The 24,736-nt window shown below is 45.4% G+C and overlaps 1 protein-coding gene across 1 annotated transcript; it reads right to left on the bottom strand.

Moving 5' to 3' along the window:
* Window positions 1–7,270: 7,270 nt before the first annotated feature.
* Window positions 7,271–11,788, bottom strand: GPR50 (G protein-coupled receptor 50). Its single transcript, XM_068963071.1, has 2 exons — window positions 11,602–11,788; window positions 7,271–8,805 (listed from the first exon to the last, which is right to left on the bottom strand). Exons 1-2 carry the CDS (start codon window positions 11,786–11,788, stop codon window positions 7,271–7,273), a joined length of 1,722 nt encoding a protein of 573 aa, XP_068819172.1.
* Window positions 11,789–24,736: the final 12,948 nt, after the last annotated feature.

Here is a 24,736-nt window from a genome sequence, read left to right as displayed (position 1 = left end):
TTCATCTGGAAGATGGTAAAATAAAAACATGCATATAAGTAAAAATCCACTTATCTTTACACTTAACATGTGTCCATATCATTGTATAGAAACTATAGTTCAATTAAAAACAACAAACATTGTGGCATTGGTTCAAGACAAGACAAACAGTCTATGGAACAGACCAGATAGTCCACAAACAACTTGATGATAGATAGATAATTTTTATTTTTGTGTGATTAACTATTTTACAACAAAATCTCCACTACAGTTCAGTTGGGCAAAGGACAGTCTTTTCAATAAATGGTGATTAAATGAGAATATGAACCTTCACTATATACAAAAAAGAAGACTGACCCCCTACTTCACACCAAATGCAGAGAATTAACTTGAGATTAAGCAAAGACTCAAATGTTAAAGGTAAAATAATAAAGTTTCCAAAAGAAAATGAGGAGAATATATTCATCATATTAAAATAATCAGAAATTTCTTAAACAGAAAGCATAGTCATAAAAGAAAAAAACTAATCAATTGCACTTCGTATTATTAAAGACTTTTGCTCATCAAAAGATATGAGAGAGGGAACACAAACCACAGATGGAGAAGATATTCTTGAAATATATTTATTCATATCCAGAATATATAATATAAAGAATTTCTACTTCCAATAAGAAAACAGTAACCTCAAGTTTAAACCAGTCAAAATATTTGAATGAACTGTTCACTTTTAGAATATCCAAATGATCAATGATCATATGAGAATATGGTCAACAACATTATTCATTAAAGAATTGAAAACTGCAAATACAATGAAATAGCAGTAGACAACCCAGTAGAATAGCTAAAATTAAAATGGCTGCCTGGATGTGAGGGGAATTTGGGGGAGAATGGATACATGTATATTTATGACTGAGTCTCTTTGCTTTTCACCTGAAACTATCACAATGTTATTAATCGGCTTTACCCCAATACGAGATTCCCTAGTGGCTCAGACAGTAAAGAATCTGCCTGCAGTGCAAGAGACCTAGGTTCGATTCCTAGGTCAGGAAGATTTCCTAGAGAAGGGAATGTCCACTCACTTCAGTACCCTTGCCTGGAACATTCTATGGACAGAAGAGCCTGGCAGGCTTCAGTCCATGGGGTCTCAAAGAGTCAGACATGACTGAGCAGCTAACACTATACAAAATAAAAAGTAAAAAAGTAAAGTTCTGAAAATGCTGAATGTTGGCAAGAATACAGAGCATATTGAAATTGATGCATGGCTAGTGAAAATACAAGCTGTTTCAACCACTTTCGAAAACTATTTGACAGTGCTTACTAAAACTAATGGAGAAGGAAATGGCAACCCACTCCAGTACTATTGCCTGGAAAATCCCATGGAGAGAGGAGCCTGGTAGGCTACAGTCCATGGGGTCGCAGAGTTGGACATGACTGAGCGACTTCACTTTCTTTTCACTTTTCACTAAAACTAAATACATATATACTCACAATTCAGTTATTTCAATCCTAGGTATATTTCCAAGAGCAATGAGTTCATATATGTACTACAAGAATGTTCATTAACAACTTTCTTCATAATAGCTACAAACTAGAATATACTCCAAATGTCCATCTATAGTAGAATTGGTAAGTTATTATACTCAATATAACAGAATTCTACACAGTGATAAAATGGATGGACTGCTTCTACCCAAAGTGATAAGAGTAAACCTCACAGACAAAATGGTAAGCAAAAGAAGCCAGATACCAGAGAGTATATTCCATATACCTCCATTGAAATAAAATATAAGAACCAGCAAAATTAAGCTGGCATAATGGAACCTTCTAAGTGCTGGAGATGTTTTATATCTTGATGTGTGTGGTGGTTACATAGGTGTGTACATATGTAAACAGTCATTGAGCTTTACACTGAAGATTTATGTACTTCACTATAGGTAAAATTATAATTTTATATAAAATTAAATTGACATGCACAAAAATCTATATAGAAGCATTTTTCATAGTAGTCCCAAGTCATAAACAACCCAAAAGTCCATCAATAATACAGTCAATCAGTAACTTATAGTATATTCATACTGTTCAGTTCAGTTCAGTCGCTCAGATATGTCCGACTCTTTATGACCCTATGGACTGCAGCACACCAGGCTTTCCTGTCCATCACCAACTCTCGGAGCTTGCTCAAATTCATGTCCATCGAGTTAGTTTTGCCATCCAACTAACTCATCCTCTTTTGTCCCCTTCTCCTCCTGCCTTCAATCTTTCCCAGCATCAGGGTATTTTCTAATGAGTCAGTTCTTCGTATCAAGTGGCCAAAGTATTGGAGCTTCAGCTTCAGCATCAGTCCTTCCAATGAATATTTAATATTGATTTCTTTTAGGATTGACTGGTTTGATCTCCATACAATCTGAGGGGCTCTCAAGAGTTTTAGAGCACTACATAAATATGGAAAATCACCCCAAACTACTGATACAAAAACATGAAGGAATCTCAAAGACATAATTAATTGAGCAAAAGAAGCCAGACTAACGAATTATTTAAGATTTCCACTAGTCAATGTATTTCCAAAAGAATTAAAATCAGATGCTCAAATACTTGTAAATCAATGTTCATAACAGCCAAAAAAGTGTAAATAGCCCAAATGTCCATCAATGAATGAGTAGACTAACATAATATGATGTACTCAGTCATAAAAATAATGATGTACTAACACCTGCTACAACATGGATGAACCCTGAAGACATTATGTTCAGTGAAAGAAATCAAACACAAAAGGAGAAATAGTAATAATATGTGATTCTATTTATATTAATATCAGGTACCTAGAATAGGCAAATCCATAGAGACAGAAAGAATTAACAGTAGATTTTATTTTCTTGGGCTGCAAATCACTGCAGACAGTGACTGCAATCATGAAATTAAGATGCTTGCTCCTTGGAAGAGAAGTTGACCAACCTAGCCAACATATTAAAAAGCAGAGACATCATTTTGCTGACAAAGGTCCATATAGTCAAGGCTATGGTCTTTTTAGTAGTCATGTATAGATGTGAGAGCTGGCCCATAAAGAAAGTTGAGTGCCAAAGAATTTGTGCCTTCAGACTGTGGTGCTGGAGAAGACTCTTGAGAGTCCCTTGGACTGCAAGGAGATCAAACCAGTCCATCCTAAAGGAAATCAGTCCTGAATATTCATTGGAAGGACTGATGCTGAAGTTCCAATACTTTGGCCACCTGATGCAAGAAAAAAAACAAACTCACTGTAAAAGACCCCTATGCTGGCAAAGACTGAGGGCAGGAGGAGGAGGTGGACAAAGGATGAGAAGGTTGAATGGCATCCCTGACTTAATGGTCATGAGTTTGAGCACACTTCAGGAGATAGTGAAGGACAGGGAAGCCTGGTGTGCTGCCAGTCCATGGAGTCACAAAGAGTCGGACATGACTTAGCAACTTAACAACAACAGCAATTTAACGGCTACAGAGTTTATGTTTGGGGTGATGAAGAAGTTCTGGAAATGAACAGTGGTGATGATTGCACAACACTGTGAATGTATTTAATGCCACTGAACTGCACACTTAAAATGGCTGAAATGGTAAATCTTCTTAAATTTCTATTTTTGTTGAAGGATAATTGCTTTACAGAATTTTGTTGTTTTCTGTCAAATCCCAACAAGAATTAGCCATAGATATACATATATTCCCTCCCTTTTGACCCTCCCTCCCAAATTTTATGTTGTATATATTTTATCACTATTTAAAAAAAGAAACTGGACAAAAATGCATGGTGCATGTTTCCATTTATATGAAGCTCTGCTGCTGCTGCTGCTAAGTCACTTCAGTCGTGTCCGACTCTGTGCGACCCCATAGACAGCCCACCAGACTCCCCCGTCCCTGGGGCTCTCCAGGCAAGAACACTGGAGTGGGTTGCCATTCCCTCTCCAGTGCATGAAAGTGAAAAGTGAAAGTGAAGTTGCTCAGTCGTGTCCGACTCTTCATGACCCCATGGACTTCAGCCTACCAGGCTCCTCCGTCCATGGGATTCTCCAGGCAAGAATACTGGAGTGGGGTGCCATTGCCTTCTCCAATGAAGCTCTAGAACAGGCAAAATTAATGTTTGGTGATAGAGGTCAGGATAGTGTTTGCCTTTGGTTGGAGTAATGACTAGAAGGATGTAAAAGGAAGCCTTCTGGAGGGTCAGAGTGGTCATTACACGGATGTATACCTGTGTAAAAGCATTGTTAAATTTTTGCTTTACAGTATATACATTATATATTCATTTAAAAAGAAAATCAAGAGGAGTAGAAACTGGGGAAAACAGTCATTTAAAATTTACTTCCATTTCTTTATCCCTTGTTCCTGGAGACAGGCTCACCTGGAGGCAGATTCTCTCTTTGGGGAAGTTAGTAAGATTGGCCCTTCCATTACCACTTGTTGAAAACCAGAAGCTTTGCATTGTCCTGGGGACAGCTACAAAACACTTAAACCTGATCACAGAGATTCAGTGTCTTGCCTTGGCCACTCATGGTGGGCATGGCTAGTTAGAGATATGTTTACAAGGCTTCTTGACTTTGGGAGTGGAGAGGGACAGAATAAGAGAAAGGGGAGCAGAGAAAAATTTTTCTTGGCTATGTATAAACTGGAGGCACCATGCTTCAACTGATGCTTGTTCCCATGGGAGTAGATTATGGGGGTGGAGGTGGGGAGGCAGGAATGATGAATGCATCTTGCTGGTTAGCAGAGTGGCTGAAGTGGCTGCTTTCATGAGACTTTGTGAGAGACACTCGACATAAGTAGTGTTGCCAGGCACCTCAGGGCAGAGTGTGAAACAAGGTTGTAAAAATATGCCAGTAGTTTTTTTTTTTTCACCTCTCCTGTCACCTCTCAGAATCCTGCACCCAGTTGGGAGCATCGTGACCCAGCACCCTTGGTTTGAACACTTGCAATATTACCTAAAGCAAGCTCCCTGAGTTACAGCAGACAGGGAGAATGAAGAAAACATGGGGCGGAGGGGGTGGGGCGCGGTGAGAGACTGCAGAGCAATTTGTGAGCACTCAAGTAAGCATCCTTTTTGCATATCCGGGGATACTCAGGAATGTTGATGCAGAATTGGCCTGAGGTACAGCAGTCACTCTGTTGGGGCTTGAACCCCTGTAATTTGGGCATCAAACATGAAGATGACCTCAGTTTATACTTGCAGTCTGGTTAAACCTGGATGGAACAACTACATAGGTATGCATAACTCTGTGAGTCTATGTATATGTGCATATTTTAATGTACATGTTCTTAACCAAATTGATATCCTACCATATATTACTTTGAATCCATCTTTATTTTTATAGAGTCATTTGTTTGAGGCATTACCTGGAGGTAATTAGAGATTCTTTTGAGGCTATGTTCCTGAAGCCAAGGAGGTTTGCCCAGTGGCTGGGATCTTGTCACCTAACTTCCACCCATCCTTCTGTCCCGCACCGCTGTGCCTGCCCCCATTGGGTCATGGCCTCTGTTATCTGGTCCCAGCAGCCTGTGGAGTTGTGACATAATTTAGGCCCCACTCTACTCCTTCCATGAGGGTAAAAGAGGACCTATTTTCAGAAGCCTTGACAGGCAGGGTCCAGGAGTCCCAGAGCAGGCAGGTCATGTCGTCCATTGTCACCACATCAGTGAGAACACACCACACCCAGGGAGCCCTCCTCTGCCCCACCACACCCGGACCAGCTCATTAAGCCACACAGCTGTGGAGAGAGGGGTCATGTGATTCACCCTGGGGTATAACAGGGAGACTGCTTGCATCCAAGTCTCTTGGTCCCCCCAAGGGGGACACTCTTCCACCTACCTCTTAGCCCTCCCCATAAGTAACTCTGGTGGGAGAAGCAAATTTATCCACAAATCACACACCAAGGACACAAAAATGCTTTTATTTAATTGCTAGCACAAATACAGAATTGAATTAAGGCAGTATAATACATTTCCATTATCCTTACAAACGTCTGTACAATAAACTTTGCTTTAAGTGCTGATTTGAATCAATAATTGAGATTTTTATTAAACAATGTTTTCTTAAATTCTAGAGAAAAAAATCATTCCCTGGGCTGCCAACAACTTAATGCTGTGGATCACAGAACCTCCACCAAGGCGATGAGCTTGGCTGATGTTGGCAAGCATTCCTCCCCACGTCCCTCCACACTCCCCACCACAGCGAGGAGGCTCAGAGGAACAGGGCAGGAAAGAAAGGCTTTTAGAGAGGCACTCGTTTACAAGTTCAAGCAATACTCCATTCACTTCTGGCTACCAGTTATTACCTCAAATTCCCTTTTGAATGAAAAAGAAAGGTGTAAAACTGACTACATAAAAAATCAAGCTGTATAAAAAAAATCTCTAAGATAAAGAGGAGTTGTGAATTATAATATCAAAAGCATGACATAAATGATCTTAGCAATGATAAATTTGGACCTGGGGAAAAACAAGTTTATGGATGGATTTGTTTTTCTGGAACTAAGTGAAAGAAAATCCTGGCAAATATTGAAAAAAGGTAAGCAACTACAAATAATGTAAAAACATCTCATCATTTACATTCGTGTTTGACTATAAAAATCAGCACCAACATTTGAATTTTCACAAAATAGAAATGATTCGGTGCAGCCACATCCTTCCTTTTGCCATTTGATCTCATAGGCATGAATATTTCTTTTAGTAAGATCTTATTAAGTGTGTTCTTCAGATATGGGTCATAGTTTGTTGCTGGAACTTAGAAAAACTTTTTCAAGTACTTGTACTTTATCACAACTGCCTTTCGGACTGCCATTAAAAGTACAGTAAAGAGTTACACACTTAAACACATAAAGCTTGAAGGAAGGCTTTAACATAGCGCACCTTTACCACTGAGCATGCGCTCCTCCCCCATCCCTGGAGGAATGGGAGAAGAAAGCAGAAACAAGGAGGAGGAAATGAGAGGGGAGAATGGGTTACACAGGCGTGGGGAAAAATCAGAGTCTACAAGTTCAAGGATCACTGTGGGTTCACAGTCAATTCCAGGAGGAAAGGGAAGCTCAAAACAACAGAAGTCAAATGTGAGGGAAATTTGGTATCTCTAATAGCAAGCACACACACTCACGCTTTTTCAGAGTACATAATGCAAAGGAGGAGTATGCTTGAAAAGGTGGGTGAAGCTTCTACCGTGTCTGTGAGTCCATGCCCACGCACATCTGTCTGTGGGCAGATTCACTAAGCTATCTCAGTGTGCATTACATATGCTAGGCAAACTTAAAAGTGGACCATTGCTTGGCCACTCCAAGAGCATTTTTTACACAGCCATTTCATCAGAATCAGCATCAACATCAATAAGCACAAGCTCATGGTAATCAGTGGTGACCACAGTGGGGTTAACAGTGGCAGCAGCGGCAGGGTCCAGCAAGCTAGCAGCAGAGTTGGAGGAGTCACTGGCAGGGCTGGAGGTAGGGTCAGAGAGGTCAAAGATGTTACACTCTAAGTGGCAGGAGGCTGCAAGCTCAGAATGGCTGGCAATGACAGGCTTAGAGTGGCTGGTGGTGATGGGCTCGAGATAGTCAAGAGTGGTGGGCTCAGAGTGAATGGTAGCATGCTGGGTGTAGCCAGTGGTGGGTTTAGGGAAGCTGGTGGCAGGGCTGATGGCAGTCTTGGAGGGACAAGTGACAGGCTTGGGGTGGCTGGAGGAAGGCTTGAAATAGACAGAGTCAGCCTTGAAATAGACAGAGGAAGGCTTGAAATGGACAGAGGCTGGTTTGGGATAGACAGTGGCAGACTTGGACTGGCCCGAGGCAGACTTAGGGTGAGCAGAGGCAGATTTGCGGCGGGCAGAGACAGACCTGGAATGGCCAGAGGCTGGTTTAGGGTGGCCAGAGACACACTCAGGTTGGCCAGCTGCACCATGACCAGGTAGAGGAACATTCCGGACGCTCATCGGTATTTCCTCCACAGTAGGACAGGCATGGGCATGGTCTTGTTCATGGGCTTGTGCGCGGGCACGGGCATGGGCACGGGCGTGGGCTTGGGCCTCCTGCATCTCACGGATATCAGTGAGGAGGCCAGAGAGGAACAGGACAGGATGCCGCATCGCATGGAAGATGGTCCAGTATTCTCTTCGGAAATTCTCATTGAGGACACCATATATCACCGCGTTGAGGCAGCTGTTGAAGTAAGCGATAAAGTAGGCTGCAAGATAAACCCAGTTGGGGATCTTGCCTGCCATCTCCTTCGGATTGACAGCCACCAGAACAGTGAGCGCATTGATAGGGCACCAGCACACTGCAAAGAGGAGGAAGATCACAAACATGGTTAGAAAATTTCGAACCTCAGCAAGCTGGTTGTCCGGGTTCTGTCCAGCAGGGTCACGGGCTGCCAGCACTTTGGTCCAGATCTTCACGTAGCAGAAACCCACTATGAGCAGAGGAAGGACAAAGTGGATGCAGACGATGGTCACAGCAAAGGCAGGGTTGTTCACATAGTTAAAGATGCAGGTGTAGGTGCGAGGATCATACTCGATGGTGCCAATGTACATGTTGGGTAGGACAGCCAGAACGGTCATGATCCAGGTGACAGCCAGATAAATGCAGGTATTGCGCACACTAAAGATGCGCTCATACTGGAGGCTGTGGCAGATGTAGCAGTAACGGTTGATGGCGATGGCCATGATGTTGAAGATAGAACCGACCACACTCAGGCCTGTGATGAACCCCACCATCTGGCACTGTAACTTGCTGAGATCCCAGCCGCCGATGGCCATGGCATGTAACATCAGAGGATAGGGGTAGATGGCCACCAGCATATCAGCCACAGAGAGGCTAACCACGAAGACGTTGCCTGAAAAATATACAGGGGTGGGGGGGGAGAGGGAAAGACAGAGAGGAATAAATGGTTAAGTTTCAGAAATCTACAAATATAAAGCTGGAGGGAAAGGCCAGCTAGAGTAAGTGACAATTTAGAATTCTTTCAAAGAAATACAGTCGTGTTTTTATTTTTAGTTACAAGCATGTCCCAAGTGGTTTTGATGCACAAGCAGGTTCAAGCTCCTGTCCTTTCACCAAGTTGTTTTTTTTTTCCCCCCTTCAGACAATGTCATCGCTGCTTTGGGAAAGAAGTGAAGTTACCACAGAACGAGCCTGTTGGGGGGACCACACTCTCCCACACACGGACAGACCCGCGGACACTATTTTAAACAAAAACAAAATGTAAACTTTTGGCGAGGGGAGTAGGAAGGGAGCACGGAGTTCTAGATGGAGCTGTCCGTTGTAAACAGGCTGGAGGGTGGGGATGAGGGGGTGCGAGGGAGAGTCTGGAGGACTGTCAAGAAGTCTCAACCTCGCCTACCCCAAAACATAAATTTGCCCCCTGCCTTCTCTAACTTAAACCATTGCATTTACAACAGCAAACGCGCCTAAAGAGAACTGCCTGAGAAACGGCATTAGAGGCCGTCCTTGTCTTAAGCGGTCTTTCCCAGCGGGATCAGACAAGAATCTCAGACCTAACCCTGTAAATACTTACCATTTCCCAGGTAACGTAAGAGTAAAAACTGGGGCGGGTGAGGTAGGAAGGCCCTATAAAATTTTGTCTTGAGAAATAGTGGGGAAAAAATCAGAAAAATCTCTGCAAGGATCAGCAGAAGAGCCTGCTCCTCGCGGGTCCCGGTGCAGAGCCCCGGCATCAGCACGTTCGCTCCCCTGCACACAGGCTCCAGGCGCCCGGCCCCAGGCTTTACTGAAGCTAAACATGAAATGGGGGAAGGGGAGACATGCCTCCACTCCTGTTTCGTAGGGTGGCGATAGGAACGCTGTTCGTAAAAGTTGTAAGGTCAAAGTGCAGACGCCAATCCCTTTTCCTGGGAACACCTCGTTGCTAATGAGAATTGGTTTGGCAAAATACTGCACTTCATCTTGGACTGGGAGAAAATGAGCACTTTTAAAAGGGCAAAGGAATGGCTCCTTTTGACGGCTTCCCCCCGCGCTGCCAAGGCGGGGCCTCAGTGCTTCTACCCAAGACGTTCTTTCTAGGTTTTTCCCTCAAAGTCATCATATCGGAGAAGAAGAGAAGCAAAGCCTTAAAAATAAAACCACGACAACCAAAACACCTTTATTTCAATTATAGAGAGAAAGGAAGGAGAAGAAGGAAAGAAGAGAAAACGGACTTTGCAGGCGCGTTCCCCTCTGGGGCGCTCCGGCTTTGGGAACCTTCGGACCGCACTGCTGGGGTGCAGGTGAGATGCCAGCGGGCCGCCCCGAGCCTCTGGGGGACAGCGGAGAAATCAGACACACCTATCAGAGTTTAAAAGAAAACTTTTCATGACTGTGCTGCTCTGTGCCTCTAGAAACTTTATGGTGTTTGTGATTCCTCCTCCAAGCAAAGTAATCTCACAGAGATTGGCGCCCTCCTATCCCTGGTACCCCTCCGGCCCGGGTCCCGTCGGTGCCCATCCCCTTCAGATCCCATCCCCTTGCTCCCCTCTGCCCTCGGGCCCCAGCCGGCCAGGATCTAGGCGGCGAAGACCCTGGGCACCGCCCCCTCCCTCCGGAAGCCGGAGGGTGTTTGGGCCCCTTCGCCCCTCCTCCGCCTCCCCCTCCCAAAAGTCCTCTCCCGCCCAACCTGCAAACGCTGCTCGCGGGCCCGCAGTGTCCGCCGCCCCCGCCCCGGACACACAGCGCCCGGCAGCCTCCTGCACGGTTTCCAGGGCCCGCTCGCAGCCGGCCCCCTCCCCTTGCCACTGGCGAGCCACGAAGGGAATCTAGATCTGCGCTCCGCCCCATCCCAGATCCCCAGGCTTTGCAGTCTCCCTGCGGTCCCCCATTATGCCGTCTGAGCTCTCCCTCAGCCTTCCAGCGATCCTTATCGGTTCTGCTGTCTTCTGTGCCTCTGGAACCCCGAGTTCCCGAACCTTTCCGCCGCCTCGTCCTGCGACCCCCGACATCTCGCTTACGGACTTTGGGGTCTCCACCGCAGCCGCTGCCACCGCCTGCTGCGCCCAGCCGCCCGCTCGCCTCTCTCTGTCGTGCGCCCTGGGACGGGCGGACAGAGCTCGGCTCTGGCGGGCTCAGACAGCCCTGATCCACCCGCAGGCTCGAGGGGTCTGCGCTCCGCCGCCCGGGAGCCGCCCTGGAGTCACAGGGCTGAGGCGAGCAGGGGCTCGGCCAGGCTTGGGCTCCACCGCCGCCGCGCCGCGCTCTGGCAAATGCCGCCTCGGCCGCGGAGAACTTAACTTTACCGAAGCGGGTCGCAACCCCGCTGCTGCCTCCGCGTCAATTCCCCCCGCGCTGCCTCGGCGCGGCCACCTCTGCGGCGTCCGGCTCGGCATGCTGTCCCCGGGCGGCTGCTGGACTCTCCGCTCGGGTGCCGGCTCCCTCTGCATCAGGTCCCCGACGGGGCAGGGCTCAGCGGTCTGCTGCGCACCTCCGGGACCTGAGATTTGCACTTGGACGCCCAGAGCTTCTCCGAATGTCCGCAGCCTGGAGAAGCTCTAAGTTAATGAGACCTCCCCCCTGGCAGAATATCACCACCGCGATTCGCCGGGACATGGGAAGCAGGGCCGTCCACACGTTCCCTATTCCAGGCACCCAAACTAACACCCTAGGGGTTGGAAGTGGCTGCACCGTGGGTAGGGGGTCTTACCAGAATTTCGGAGCTTCTTGTTCTTCGACACAGCCAAAATGACCATAGAGTTGCCGATCAGGTCTACGACGATGGTGATAACCATTGCACAGAACATAAAGACGATTAGAGCCGGTGGGTAGTCCGGTTGTGGCAGTTTGCAGCCGATACAGCCGTATGGGGTAGGGACCGCCAGGGTGCGTCCCATGTTGCTGCTGAGGATCGTTAGGTCCTCCCAGCCAGGTCCGGACAGCGAACACCTGTTCTGTTGCTGGGAGCTTCGGGGAAGCTGCCACCCCTGCGAGAGTCTGAGAGCAAATGACAGCATTCCCGCCCCTCTCCGATGAGCTTTTAAAGCCTCAAGAGGTGGCTAGCTCCACCCCAAACCCCTCCTCCTGACCAATCAGAGCTCCCTGACCGCCCCCTCTTTGATCTCTAACTGGTTTTGGACAAATCCAACGCGAGGTGTCGTCTTGCTTCCGACTGCCTTGTTTGTGCTTTGGCGCTAGCCGCTCCCCCTCCCACCGCCGTCCCCAGGTACCCTGCATTGTGATCAGCTCGGAATCCACCTCCCCGCACCAGCCACTGCACATCCGTTTCTAGCAAGTTCTCCCTCCCTCTTCATACGCAAACACCCTGGCACAGCCCTGTAGATTGCAGAGCAGGGCAATAGAGTCCTCTTGGGGTCCAGGGCCAACCCAAGCCAGTCTGAAGCCCCTAACAGAGTGTGGGGGGCAGCCAGTGGCCCCTTGAATCATAGATATTCACCCCTGCAGTGTCCTTGAGAGGTTCCTCCCATCCTATTACTTTTGCCTGTTCAAAGCCTTCTGTACTGTGTGGGAAGCAGAGGACAGCTGCTGCAGGCGGCTTCCATCCCCAATCTGCATCCCAGTCTCTACGGAACTTATCCCCACTCCGGTGCCTGGCTGGTTGACTCTCTTAGTGGCAGCAGCGGGTGGCCACTTAGTCCAGTCCCAGACTTGTGTTCTCCTTAAGGAGATGGCCCCTATGCCAGGCTCTGGGAGCAGAGTTTGTACTCTGGGAGTGAGGAGAGGTCGAAGGGAGTCGCTTGCCCTCAACTCTGGGACAAGTGAGAATGTGAGCGCATCCTTTCCCCGCTGCCTGGTACCCTGGAGGCTGCTCTGGGAGAAAGTTAAACAGGGGCGGGGTGGGGGAAAGCCCTTCTCTTGGACTGCTGCTGCTCAAAAAGAAACCCCAGGCGAGCGGCTCCGACTCGCGTTTCCTCTCTAGGTGCCCCGCATGCTTAACCGAGTGGCGCGGGGCGCTTGATGAGCTCCGGGAGCTATGCCGGAGCAGCGGGACAGGCGCGGAGATGCCGGGCTGTGCAACCCAGAAGCCCTCGGCAGAACAGCGGCCCCGCCCCAGGCATAACTCCTCTCGATACTTTTCCCTTGCGGGGGTCTCATTTCGACCTCAACTGGGTCGGGCCGCCCCCACACCCCCCCCCCCGGCCCCGCGGATCTCCCTTCCCTAGGAGTCACAGTTCCCTGCGGCTCGCCCAGGCTGTCGGAGCTCATAGGCCATGCGAAATCCTAGAGGTTCGGGCTCTATATAGGGGCGAGATTCGGATACTCGGTCCCTCAACGACCTTGGTCTTGGGGGTAGATTTCGTGCCAGCTGCTCAAAGTTACGACTCTGATTGAGAAGTCTCCCAGACAATTTCAGCAAACACCTTGAAACTTGTCCCAGACTTGGCTGCAGTGGGGTAGAGGGGGTTGCACTGTCCCGGAGCGCCACCATCTGGATGGTGGGAGGGGGAGGAAGGCTGGGGGGAGGTTTCCGCAGATGACTTCAACATTCAGGGACCTTTAAGGGAAAGACAGACGCGACGGAAAAAATCAAGATCGCATGCACCTTCTCTAGTTGAGAGGTCCAAACTAGTAATGTGGCCCCTTGTTTGTTTGAACATGAACGCCTCACCCGCATTTTGCGCACGCTGAGAAGGGAAACTGCAAGAACAATCTTCCACCTGGAGTCTTTTCTCATTCAGTATCTCACTGCTGCGCGTCGCCTGGAGCCCCAGCCGCGCGCAGTCAGGGCCGAACTCAGCCAGGATTCGAGATAAACGCAGTCCCCCAACAGGCTCCGATGTCTCCCCTAGGCAACCGTAAGCTCCTAAAAAGAGGCCAAAGCCGAAAGCGCGTCTGCACCGTGAAGTCGTTCTTTCACATCTGGCTGCTGATGCAGGTTCCCCAAGGGTTTAGATCCTTTTACTTGTAGCAAAGAATGGTTTTCAATTCAAGTAAATAAAAATTTGAATGAAAAAAGAAACCAGAATTCTAATGACTTAAGGTACTGGAGCGTTCCCTACCCTACCCACTGCCCCCCTCAAAAAAAACTTGTAAAGGGAGCTGGCAAATTGCTATCCAGTGCACTGTCCTGAGATCAGATGGCCCAGAGCTAGTGGAGGCCCAGGACACTGGGGATTCTAGACGGACTGTGGCCTAGACTGCCTTGGGACTGAGGAATGAGCAGGACAGAGGGTCACCTGACCCCTGGCCCCTGTCCCTGTTCCAACACGGCTTGATCATAACCTCGTGGGGCTTGGATGTTTCCATACCAGACAAGTGGACGAGGCAACGATTTTAATAATGGGGGAAAGAGAATTATGCATTTGGCTAATTTTCTTATTTTTATGAATTATCTTAACAAAAAATTCTGAAAATGGTCCCCATCCTAAGAAAAACAGATGGATATCGAATCTGTTATGTGGATACCTATGAAGAAGAAAGCCAGTCAGGTTCTGAAAAGGTAGGACAAGCTCCATGTGCAATTATATTGAAACAGTTAAGGGGAGAGATTTTTACTGGGTAGAGGGCAGTGTATATGGTTTATTTAAGCTTCCAAAAGATTTTGAATTGTGTCTTTCTAAAAGACCTGCTAGGAAGTGCTAATAACTGAAGATGGAGAGAAACACTTTACTGGGGATTTGCAAGCAGTTAGGATATAGATTCAAAACAGAGCAGAACTTGGACGTTCCCTGGGGATCCCAGGAAAACCTTACAAACCTATATGGAGGTTGGGAAGCTTCAAGAAAATGCAACAGATAGCAGACAGAGAATTGTATGGAGAGTTTGCTGTCTGGAACCCAGCGGGGTCCCAAGGTGATCCTTTCCCTAAGACCACTTATTATGAGATTAGGGAGACTACACAGTCTCCCAAAGGACCCCCAACACTGAAAGCTCAGACATCCCAATCAGAGGTGGTGCCAAGGGGCATTCTGTATGGAAGGTAGATATTAAAAGATTTTCCCCCTCTTCTTGTTGATACAGAAATCTTTCATCTCAGCCCCCACATTTCTCATCTTGTTTAAGGTGTTTTATTGAAGTACACTTAATTTACAAGATTGTGTTAGTTCCAGGTGTACAGCAAAGTGATTCAGTGATTCATAAGTGTTCTTTTTTAGATTCTTTTCCATTAAAGGTCATTACAGGATACTGAGTATAGTTTCCTGTGCTATACAGTACGTCCTTGTTTATCTATTTTATAGATAGTAGTGTGTATATATTAGTCCCAAACTTATAATGTATCTCCCCTCCCCCAAATGTCTCATCTTTTTAAAACTGAAGATCAGGGTGGGACTGGCAGTCAGGGTGGCAGCTGGCAACTTGGCATTCTCTTTAAAAAGTGAGAGCAAGCGAATGATTTTTTTTTTTTTTCCTGCACACCCAATGATAGTGCCACATTTTCAGATCTCTTATTATGGAGGCAATGGCAGAAGGTTACCTTTCATCATACTTCTAGGCTCTCTGTTCACCCTCCAGTACTATAATGATACCTCGCTTGTAATTAGTGCCTTGTAAGTTAAAATAAGCACTTTATAGTTTTCAAAATCCCATCAGGTATATATTCTCACAGCAATGCCATTTAACAGGTGGGGAAACTGAGACACCGAGAGGAGAAAGAACTTCCCCAAAGCCATGCCAACGTCAGTGGAGGAGCCCAGGCTTAAACACAGGCCCAATATCCTCTCAGCCCAGGGCCTTTCTCCCACAACCCAACTTCATAAGATAGCGTTTTGCTCTGAGACTTGATAGAGTGGGTTCTGTGTTCTCCTTTTTGTTATTGTTCTATTTTTTGTTTGATTATTTTTATCGAGATATATTCATATACCATATGCAAATTTTTCAAGTGCACAGTTGAGTGTGTTTTCTGTACAGTCCCTAAGGTGTGTAACCATCATTACTATCAATATTAAGTTTCAGAACATTTCCGTCAACCTGAAAAGAAACTGTATCCGTCAACAGTCCCTCCCCATTGCCTCCAACCCCCCAGCTCCTAGCAATCACTAATCTGATTCCTGTCTCATATACATAGAATCGTACAAAATGTGGCCTTTTGTGTCTCGTTACTTTCCCTTAGCATAGTATCTTCAAGGTTCATCCATGTTGTAGCATGTATTATTGCTTCATTCCTGCCTATGGCCATATAGTATTCCACAGATGGAGAGACCACATTTTGTTTATCTAATCACCCATCAATGGATCTTGGAACTATTTCTGAAGTGAAGTGAAAGTTGCTCAGTCGTGTCCAACTCTTTGTGATCCCATGGACTATACAGTCCATGGAATTCTCCAGGCCAGAATATCGGAGTGGGTAGCCTTTCCCTTCTCCAGGGGATCTTCCCAACCCAGGGATCAAACCCAGGTCTCCCGCATTGCAGGCAGATTCTTTACCAGCTGAGCCACAAGGGAAGCCTATTTCTACTATTTCTACTTTTTGGCTATTATGAGTAATGTTGCTATGAACATTTTGAGTTCACTTTCAGCCCCCAAGCAGCCACTGGCCCAAGAAAGACAGAGGGCTTCTGAGTGCCAGTTCACACTTCCTCTCTCACCCTGGGAGGGTAGCATAGCCAAGGACTGGGAGCCTCCGAACTCCTCTGACCTTACTGGACCCTGTGCTAAAGCCACATTAGAGCGTTGATCATCAGTTTAACATATGAAACGTGGCAAAATGAGAATTTGGGGCAAACCCAGTAAGAGTGAAAATGTCTTTCAGTTTGAGTACAAGTAAAACATAGCCCGTTTGTTCTTGAACATTTGGGGGTGTCTTTTATCTCCTCTTGGGATGGTACACAGCAGTCTGGAAGGTGCTCAGCTCATCTAGTCCCTACTACCCCCACTGTTCCTACCCCAGCACCGAGCAGATGCCCGAGGCACAGAGGGCATTGACCCAATTCTTGAATATGAAAACAAGCTTGAACCCAGCTCTGCCATTGGTCAGCTGCATGACCTTGCGCATGTGACTTAGCCTCTGTCTCAATTTCTTCAGCTATAAAATGAAAATAATAATAGTGCCCCATTACTCATTCTAGAATGGATGGGAGAGTTAAATGAGACAATATATGCACTTAGAACACTCTCAAGAACGGAGTAAGCATTCAATAACCGCTAGTTATTCTCCTTATTCTGAACATTTCTAATACTCTATAAGCTCTATTTGGTTACACTTCCATAGAGAAGAGAGGCCCTTTGAGACATCAGAGACTCTGCCCTCAGCTGGCTCTTGCCTCTAGGCTCTAATTCCTAGCAGAAGCCACCCAATGGGCACTTACCATCATCCCAGTCCCCCATGACATGTGACAGTGTGTTAGATGGAAAGGGACATACAGAGTGACTCACCTTTTCACTGGTACCTGAGATGCGTCACTGATACGATTTGTGTATTTTCCATTAGAAGGAAGAATCAGATTTCTTTTTTATTAATTTATTGGAGTATTGTTGCTTTACAATATTGTGTTAGTTTCCACTGTATAGCAAAGTCAATTAGCCATCAAGCTCCAAGTGAAAGTCATTCAGTCGTGTTCTCCTCTTTGTGGCCCCATGGATTGTAGCCTGCCAGGCTCTTCTATCCATGGAATTCTCCAGTCAAGAATACTGAAGTGGGTAGCCATCCCATTCTGCAGGGGATCTTTCCAACCCAGGGCTTGAACCCAAGTATCCCACATATATCCCCTCTTTTTTGGATTTCCTTCCCATTCAGCTCAGCACAGAGCACTGAGTAGAGTTCCCTAAGCTACACAGTAGATTCTCGCTGGTGGTGGTTTAGTCACTAAGTCATTTCTGACTCTTGTCATTCCATGGACTGGGAACCTACCAGGCTCTTCTGTCCATGGGATTCTCCAGGCAAGAATACTAGATTACCATTTGGAGTGGATTGCCATTTCCTTATCTAGGGGAGATTCTCATTAGTTATCTATTTTATACATAGTATCACTAGTGTATATATGCCAATCCCAATCTCCCAATTCCTCCCACCCTGCTTCCCTTCTTGGTTTCCATACGTTGGTTCTCTACATCTATCCATTTCTGTTTTGCAAGTAAGATCATCTACACCATTTTGTAGGTTCCATATATATGCATTAATATACAATGTTTGTTTCTGGATTTCTTGACATACTCCATGGAAGATGGTTGGTCTGGAGGCAGGTCAGACCTGAAGTCCACAGCAGGCTGAGGAAGCTGGGTTTTGACAGAGCGTAGGACCAGCCCAGGCTGAGGAAAGTCTAGTTCCAGATCGAGGGTGGCCTGCAGGACTCCAGGGGCAAGACTGGAATCTCAAAGGATTTAGGCAGGAATCAAGCCACTGGAAAGGGGAGCCAGCCAGGTCATGACATCCACCAGCTCAGGAGCAGTTTGGGGCAGGAGATTTGTTTTTCTAAACAGACTATGTCTGGTCACATTTACATTACCAACTTGGAGACACTGTTCAGATTTGTTAAATGAACAAAAGAATGATTGTCCTCTCAAAATCCTCTAGGCTTAATTCATCATGGCTAGGACCACTTTATCTTCTCCCCTGGTTGAGTCATTAGAGGGAGAAGGACTCATCCATTTTCTTTAGCACAATCAGGGACTCACCAAAACAATTAGCAGCCAGTATTTCCAGGATCCCAGTGCCTGATAAATACTCCAGGTTAGGTGGTTCAAATCAAAGGCTTACCAGGGAGAGGAGCAGCACATTAATTACTTGTAGTAACACATGGACTCCTGTCCCCTTATTCAATTTACCTGATAATTAGAGCTTAATGAACAATATCCATTTTCCTAGCTGCTCATTCTAGCCAAGCATAATCACCCGTGCGTTTAAAGACTGTCCCTCTTATTAATCAACCTTATGACTTCTGGTGCAATAAGCAGCTTGTCCCAGGGGCTCTGCTTTAGCTCCCTCTATTGCAAAGCATAGGACATGGGAACCCATCAGGCCCAAGCCCATCCTCTTCCTCCCCAGTGGGTTCACTCAGCCCCTAATGCTGGCTAACGTGTGGGTGTCCTTCTGAGGAGCCAGCCATGGTTCTGAGTGCTGTGTTCACATATTTGCATTCAGTCCTGACAATAGCCCTATGAGATGGGCACAATGACTATCCCTGTTTCACAGATAAAGAAGCTGAGGCCAGAAAGGTTATGTTCACTTGTTCCAGATTGCATGGCAAGTCTAGCTTGGGTGGTCTGACTCCAGAGTCTGTGGCTTCCCCAAGATACCTCACTGATTTCAGGCCTTGTTCTCAGCTCGATGGTCCTGTTTCTGAAACTGAGTGCAAATTAGAGCCACCAGGACTCCTTAGGGAAAATTCCGGTTTCAAAGGCTGTCCCCTAGAGATTCTGATTTGGTAGGTCTGGGGTGGAGCCCCAGAATCTGCGTGTTTCCCAAGTGCCCCAGGTAATTCTTGATTCAAGGGTTCCAGGGACCCCTCTTAGAAAAACCCTGCTCTTACCACCCAGGCTTACCCCTAGCTCCTGGCAACTGAAGGAAGTCTAGACCTGGCAGTCAGTGACTCAGAGCCCAGGCTGCCCCTGAGATTGAGATCCTGCTGGGACTTTGTGTGAGTGCATGTGTGCATGCTAAGTTGCTTCATTTGTGTCTGAGTCTTTGTGACCCCGCGGACTGTAGCCCACCAGGCTCCTCTGTCCATGGGGATTCTCCAGGTAAGAATACTGGAGTGGCTTGCCATGCTCTCCTTCAGGGGATCTTCTTGACCCAGGGATTGAATCCATGTCTCTTACGTCTCCTGCATTGTCAGTCAGGTTCTTTACAACTATATACCTGTTCTAGTTCATAAACTCCTGGCCCAATGCCTGAGGATAACCTGTTCAGCTCCCTGGTAACAGGGCCACCTTGCTGCCAGAGGCCTGACCACACCCCCTTCCTGCTGTCATCTGGTGGCCTGCTGAGGGGAGTTGCCTATGTTAGCAGATGAAAATATAGGATGTCCAGTTGAAATTGAATTTCTAATAAATACTAGCAAAATCTTCCTATTATGAGTATGTTCTGTGCCATATTTGGGCATTCTTATACTACAAAATATCCATTGTTTATTGGAAATTTAAATGTAACTGGGCATCCTATATTTTATCTAGCAACCCTATGACTGATCCTAAATAAGTCAAATATGAGGACTTGGCATTGGCTGCTAAAGAGCCTTCCTTCCTCTCACACTTTCCCTCAGAAAGGGGCTTGGTCAGTTCTGAGCAGCAGACTGTTGATTCAAGCCAGAGGAGCCCCGTTTACCCTGTGGCTATCATCTGGCCATCTTGCCTCCAGTAGATACTGACTGTGCATGTTTCCCGATTGCTTTATTCAGCATCCTCCATCCACACAGGAGATTCCTGAGCCATCCTAAAAGAAGTCCTTGCCCCTCATTTGCCTGAGATACCCAGCACTATGGGGCTGTCCCTCTGAGTAGCAGCTTGGCTACAAGTAGACTCCTGTGCTTTAAGGTATTGACATTTCCAGGGGGTTTTTTTCGGCTAATATTTGATACCACTGCCTGTCTTCTATAGATGACATCTTAAAGGTATAGTAAGTATCTCTCACAACCTCAGTTTCAGATGCCCTGGAAGATGTAGATTTGCAGGATTCTTTGCAGGACTCCTCCTAGAGAATTTTGTATAACCCATTTCACCTATAGTCAGGTCATCTTAGGGCTGCCTCCAAATTTGGTGAACTTCCATCTAGCTGTTTTTACACAATGTTATTGGAAAGGACCCTGATGCTGGGAAACACTGAGGTCAGGAGAAAGAGATGACAGAGAATGAGATAGTTAGATGGTATCACTGACTCGATGGAACATGAGTTTGAGCAAGCTCCGGGAGATGGTGATGGACCGGGAAACCTGGTGTGCTGCAGTCCATGGGGTCACAAAGAGTGAGACATGACGGAGTAACTGAACAACAACTATAACTGACAAGCAGTTAAGAAAAATTTTACTTTCACTTATATAATTTAGTCACCTTAGCCACCAGATCAGATCAGGACTGTCTAATGTTCCTTCTGTGTCCATCTCAGGCAGAAGGAGGTCCATGAGTGAAAGGTGGGAAATTGTGCCTGGAGAGGAGGGCATGTGGAGGGCCAGTCAAGGAGACATGGCTGTCTAGAATATTAAAGAAATGAAGGACGAACTGCAATGAAACAACCATTTGCTTGTAGAGTCACTAAAGGAAATCTTTGGAACTTTCTGTAAAGGGAGTCAAATAAGGAAACAATCCTACACTAGCCCAAGTCAAAAATGGGCCAAGCCCTCACAGATGCTTCTGTTTGTTCATTGCCGAGGCTGACATCAATTGCCAGGACCCAAGGCCCCAGGTAATTAGATCAAGGCGATTACTGTGTTCCAGGGACACTTGGGTGCACTGAGTTCTCATCTGGAACAGAAACCATAGGCATTTTGGAGCCTCTTGCTTCTGCCTGACCTGCAAGACTCTGATCTGAGGGGGCACCTGATGGACTAAGTGTCAAAAAGAAGCCCCTGGGATTTCCCTAGTGGTCCAGTGGTTGAAACTTCACGCTTCCAGTGCAGAGGCTAAGGGTTCAATCCCTGGTCAGGGAACTAAGATTCCATATGCTGAGCAGTGAAGCCAATAAATAAATCAAATAACTTTTTTTAAAAAAAAAGAAGCTTCCTGCCTGCCCTGCATCTTCAGAACACCTCCTGAAAATATGCTAGGAATTCTGGTGCTTCTGAACCCTCTTAAACAGATATTTCATATTTAAGTTTCACTTTATAACCAAACTTATCTTACCTTCCAGCCTTGTTTTCCCATTGTGTTTCCTGTTCTCCCGGAGGCACATTCATTTTCACAAAATAACAACCACCACAAAAAAAAGCTTTTTTGTGTGACTTTCCCTCCTCTTGGCATTCCCTTTGGATTTAATGAAAAACTCAAGTAATTTGACTGGAGAGAGTTTTGAGGTGATCATGCCCTTTCCTTCACCCTGTGGCCCTAGTCACCATATTCTTCAGTCTTGGAGAAGGAAGACTTCAGCACCTACCTAGCCCTTCACCAGACAGACCGAACGCAGCAGCCCAGAGGGCTGTGATAATGGCCAGTGATAATGGCAACAGTCCCTCCTTATCAATGGCTTCCAAGTATCAGGCATGGGGCCTCTTCTCATTTCTTCCTCACCACAGACGAGAGGGATGGCAATATTATGAGGAAACAGAGCCTCAGAGTGGGAGGGGAGCTCCCTTCGGGTACATTCTCTCCTTGCTTTCACTTCCTCACTCTTCCTCTTCATCCCTCCAGCCAGGATAGACCCAGGCTCTCATGGTGGGGGTGCGGACTGGCACTGGACATGTCTGTGATAGGGAGAGTTTTGGGGGCTTCCCAAGTGGCTCAGTGGTAAAGAATCCACCTGCCAATGCATGAGACACAGGAGACATGGGTTCGATCCCTGGGTCGGGAAGATCCCCTGGAGAAGGAAATGGCAATCCACTCCAGTATTCTTGCCTGGAGAATTCCATGGACAGAGAAGCCTGCCAGGCTATAGTCCATGGGGTGGCAAAGAGTTGGACACAACCGAGCACACTAGCATGCATGCTAGGAAGAGTTTACTCTGGGGTTGGAACTGACTATAAACGCTCTCCCTCTGCCTGCTCGGTGATAGAACCCTGAGATCCTAGGCTTCACACAGGCCCCGGAAGGCCATCTTAGTGCCACCTAGTTTTCTCTATAGCAGCCACTCCAGTGCAAAATGCTCAGGGCCAGGCTCTACCACTGGACCACAAGTGCTGAACCAAGAGACTGGTTTGGCATGAAATGCCTTCCTCTGCTGCCAGCTGCGCTTCATGACTCCCATATGAAGACATGGGTATGGGAACTTGGAACATTCTTTCATGCTCTCCTTTGACCTTGCCTTTGGTTAGTAATATGTAACTAGGAGTATGTTGGGCTGTTTCTTGTTACCAAGATAAGAAGTGCTCTCCTTCCAGGCTCGGTTACCAAGAGCTAATTTTGGGCTGCTTTTGTGAAATGCATCTGGTCTATAGTTTTCTTTATGGAAGATATTGATTAATTACTAATTAAACTTCTTTGATGACTATAGTATTGTTCAAGTTTCTATTTCTTACATCCTAGGAATAAATCCCTCTTGGTCATGGTGTAAAAATTGTTTTAATATGCTGTCAAATTTGGTTTGCTAGTAATTTTTTAACATTATTTGCATCAATTTCTTTTTTAATATTGTCTTTGGTTTTATATCAGGTTGATCTTGGCCTTATAGAATGAGTTTGTTAAGTGTTCTGACATCTTCAGTTTTGAGGAGAGTTTAATTCTTCTTTAAATGGTTGAATTCACTGATATGACAGATGGAAACCAGTCTCTCAAGGAGCTGGCAAACAGCTTAGAGAGTTGCTATTTCAGTTCACTAGGCTCTCTCTGTTTCATGGAATGGCACTCGGGCTGGACTGCAGCTCCCCTAAACAACAGCAAAAGGGCAAGCATTAGTAAAAATGCTGTGAAATTTCCTACTGTTTTAAATACTGTTTTTTCCCTTGATTGGGCATTGGCTTGGTTGCTATAGACCTTTGATTGATTTATAGAACTCCTATAAAGTTATTTTAGTCAGTTTCTAGTTGTTTCTTTGTATTTCCGTTGGAATATGAGAACCTGGAGCTTCCTGGATGGCCATGTTCTTAGTGTCAATTTTCTGGGAATTTATCCATTTCACCTACATTATCAAACATATTGAGACAAAGTTGTTTATATAACCCTTAATTTCTGTGCAAATGTAGTGATACAATTTTATTCATTCTAAATCTTTGTTATCAGTGCACTCTCTTTTATTCTTCATCAACTTCTTCAAAGGTTTGATTTTTTGATTTCTTTCAAAACTTTTGTCCTCTTTGACCTCTCCATTATGTGCTTGATTTCTAGTTCATTCACTTCTGTTTTTATCTTCATTATTTTGTCATTTCTCCTTTTAAGGAGATTAATTTGCTCTTCTTTACTCATTTTTTAGATGGATGCCTAGATATTAATTTTAGTCTTTTTTTTCTAATATACCCATTTAAGGTTATAAATTTCATTCTAAGCTGTTCATTACTTGCATTCCACAATTTTTAATATACAACATTTCCATTATTATTAAGATTCAGTTATCTTTTTTCCCTTAAAATACCTTTTGTGACTCACGAGTTATTCAAAATTTTATTTCTTAATTTCCAAACACATACAGGCATACTAGGAATTCTTTTGCTGTTGACTTTACTTCTATCATAGTCAAAAACATGTTGTATATGATTTAAGCCTTTTAAATTTGTCAAGCCTTGCTTCCTGGCCCCAAATATGGTCAGTGTTTATGACTGTGTGCTTAAAAATAGTATGTATTCTGCAACTCCTGAATGCAATCTTCTGTATGTGTATGTTAGGACAAGTTATAACCATGTTATTTTAATCTTTTGTATCACTATTGACTTTTTGTCTTTTTTGCTTCATCAATTTCTAAGCAGTGTATTACAATCTATCACTGTGACTGTGAATTAATCAATTTCCATTTAATAGTTCTGGAAATTATTAATTTATATATTTTAACTTTGTGTTATTACTTCCACATACATTTCTAATCATTATTGAAGTTTCTATCATTACAAAATAATTCTATACTTAATTATGCCTTTTGCCTTAAAGTCTATTTTGTCTGATATTAAGACACTCAAACCAGCTTCCTTTTAGTTAGCAACATCATAGTATTTCTTTTTCTATCCTCTTAAAATTTCAATCTTTTTTATTTATTTTCTACATGAGTCTCTTATAAATAGCATTTGGTTTTGGATTATGTTTCTCCAGACTGATATCTATGGTCTTTTAACTGGAGTGTTTAGTTCACTTAGTGAATGCCCAAAATAATACAACAG

The sequence above is a fragment of the Capricornis sumatraensis genome, chromosome X, assembly GCF_032405125.1.
Source record: "Capricornis sumatraensis isolate serow.1 chromosome X, serow.2, whole genome shotgun sequence".
Classification (NCBI taxonomy): Eukaryota; Metazoa; Chordata; class Mammalia; order Artiodactyla; family Bovidae; genus Capricornis; species Capricornis sumatraensis.
This window is presented reverse-complemented; position numbering and strand designations above follow the sequence as displayed.

Excerpts from the sequence above, each read along its gene's own strand:
- GPR50 (XM_068963071.1), bottom strand. The coding sequence starts at position 11,788 with ATGGGACGCACCCTGGCGGTCCCTACCCCATACGGCTGTATCGGCTGC. Across the intron at positions 8,806-11,601 it reads CAAGAAGCTCCGAAATTCTG|GCAACGTCTTCGTGGTTAGC; the intron begins GTAAGACCCCCT and ends TATATTTTTCAG.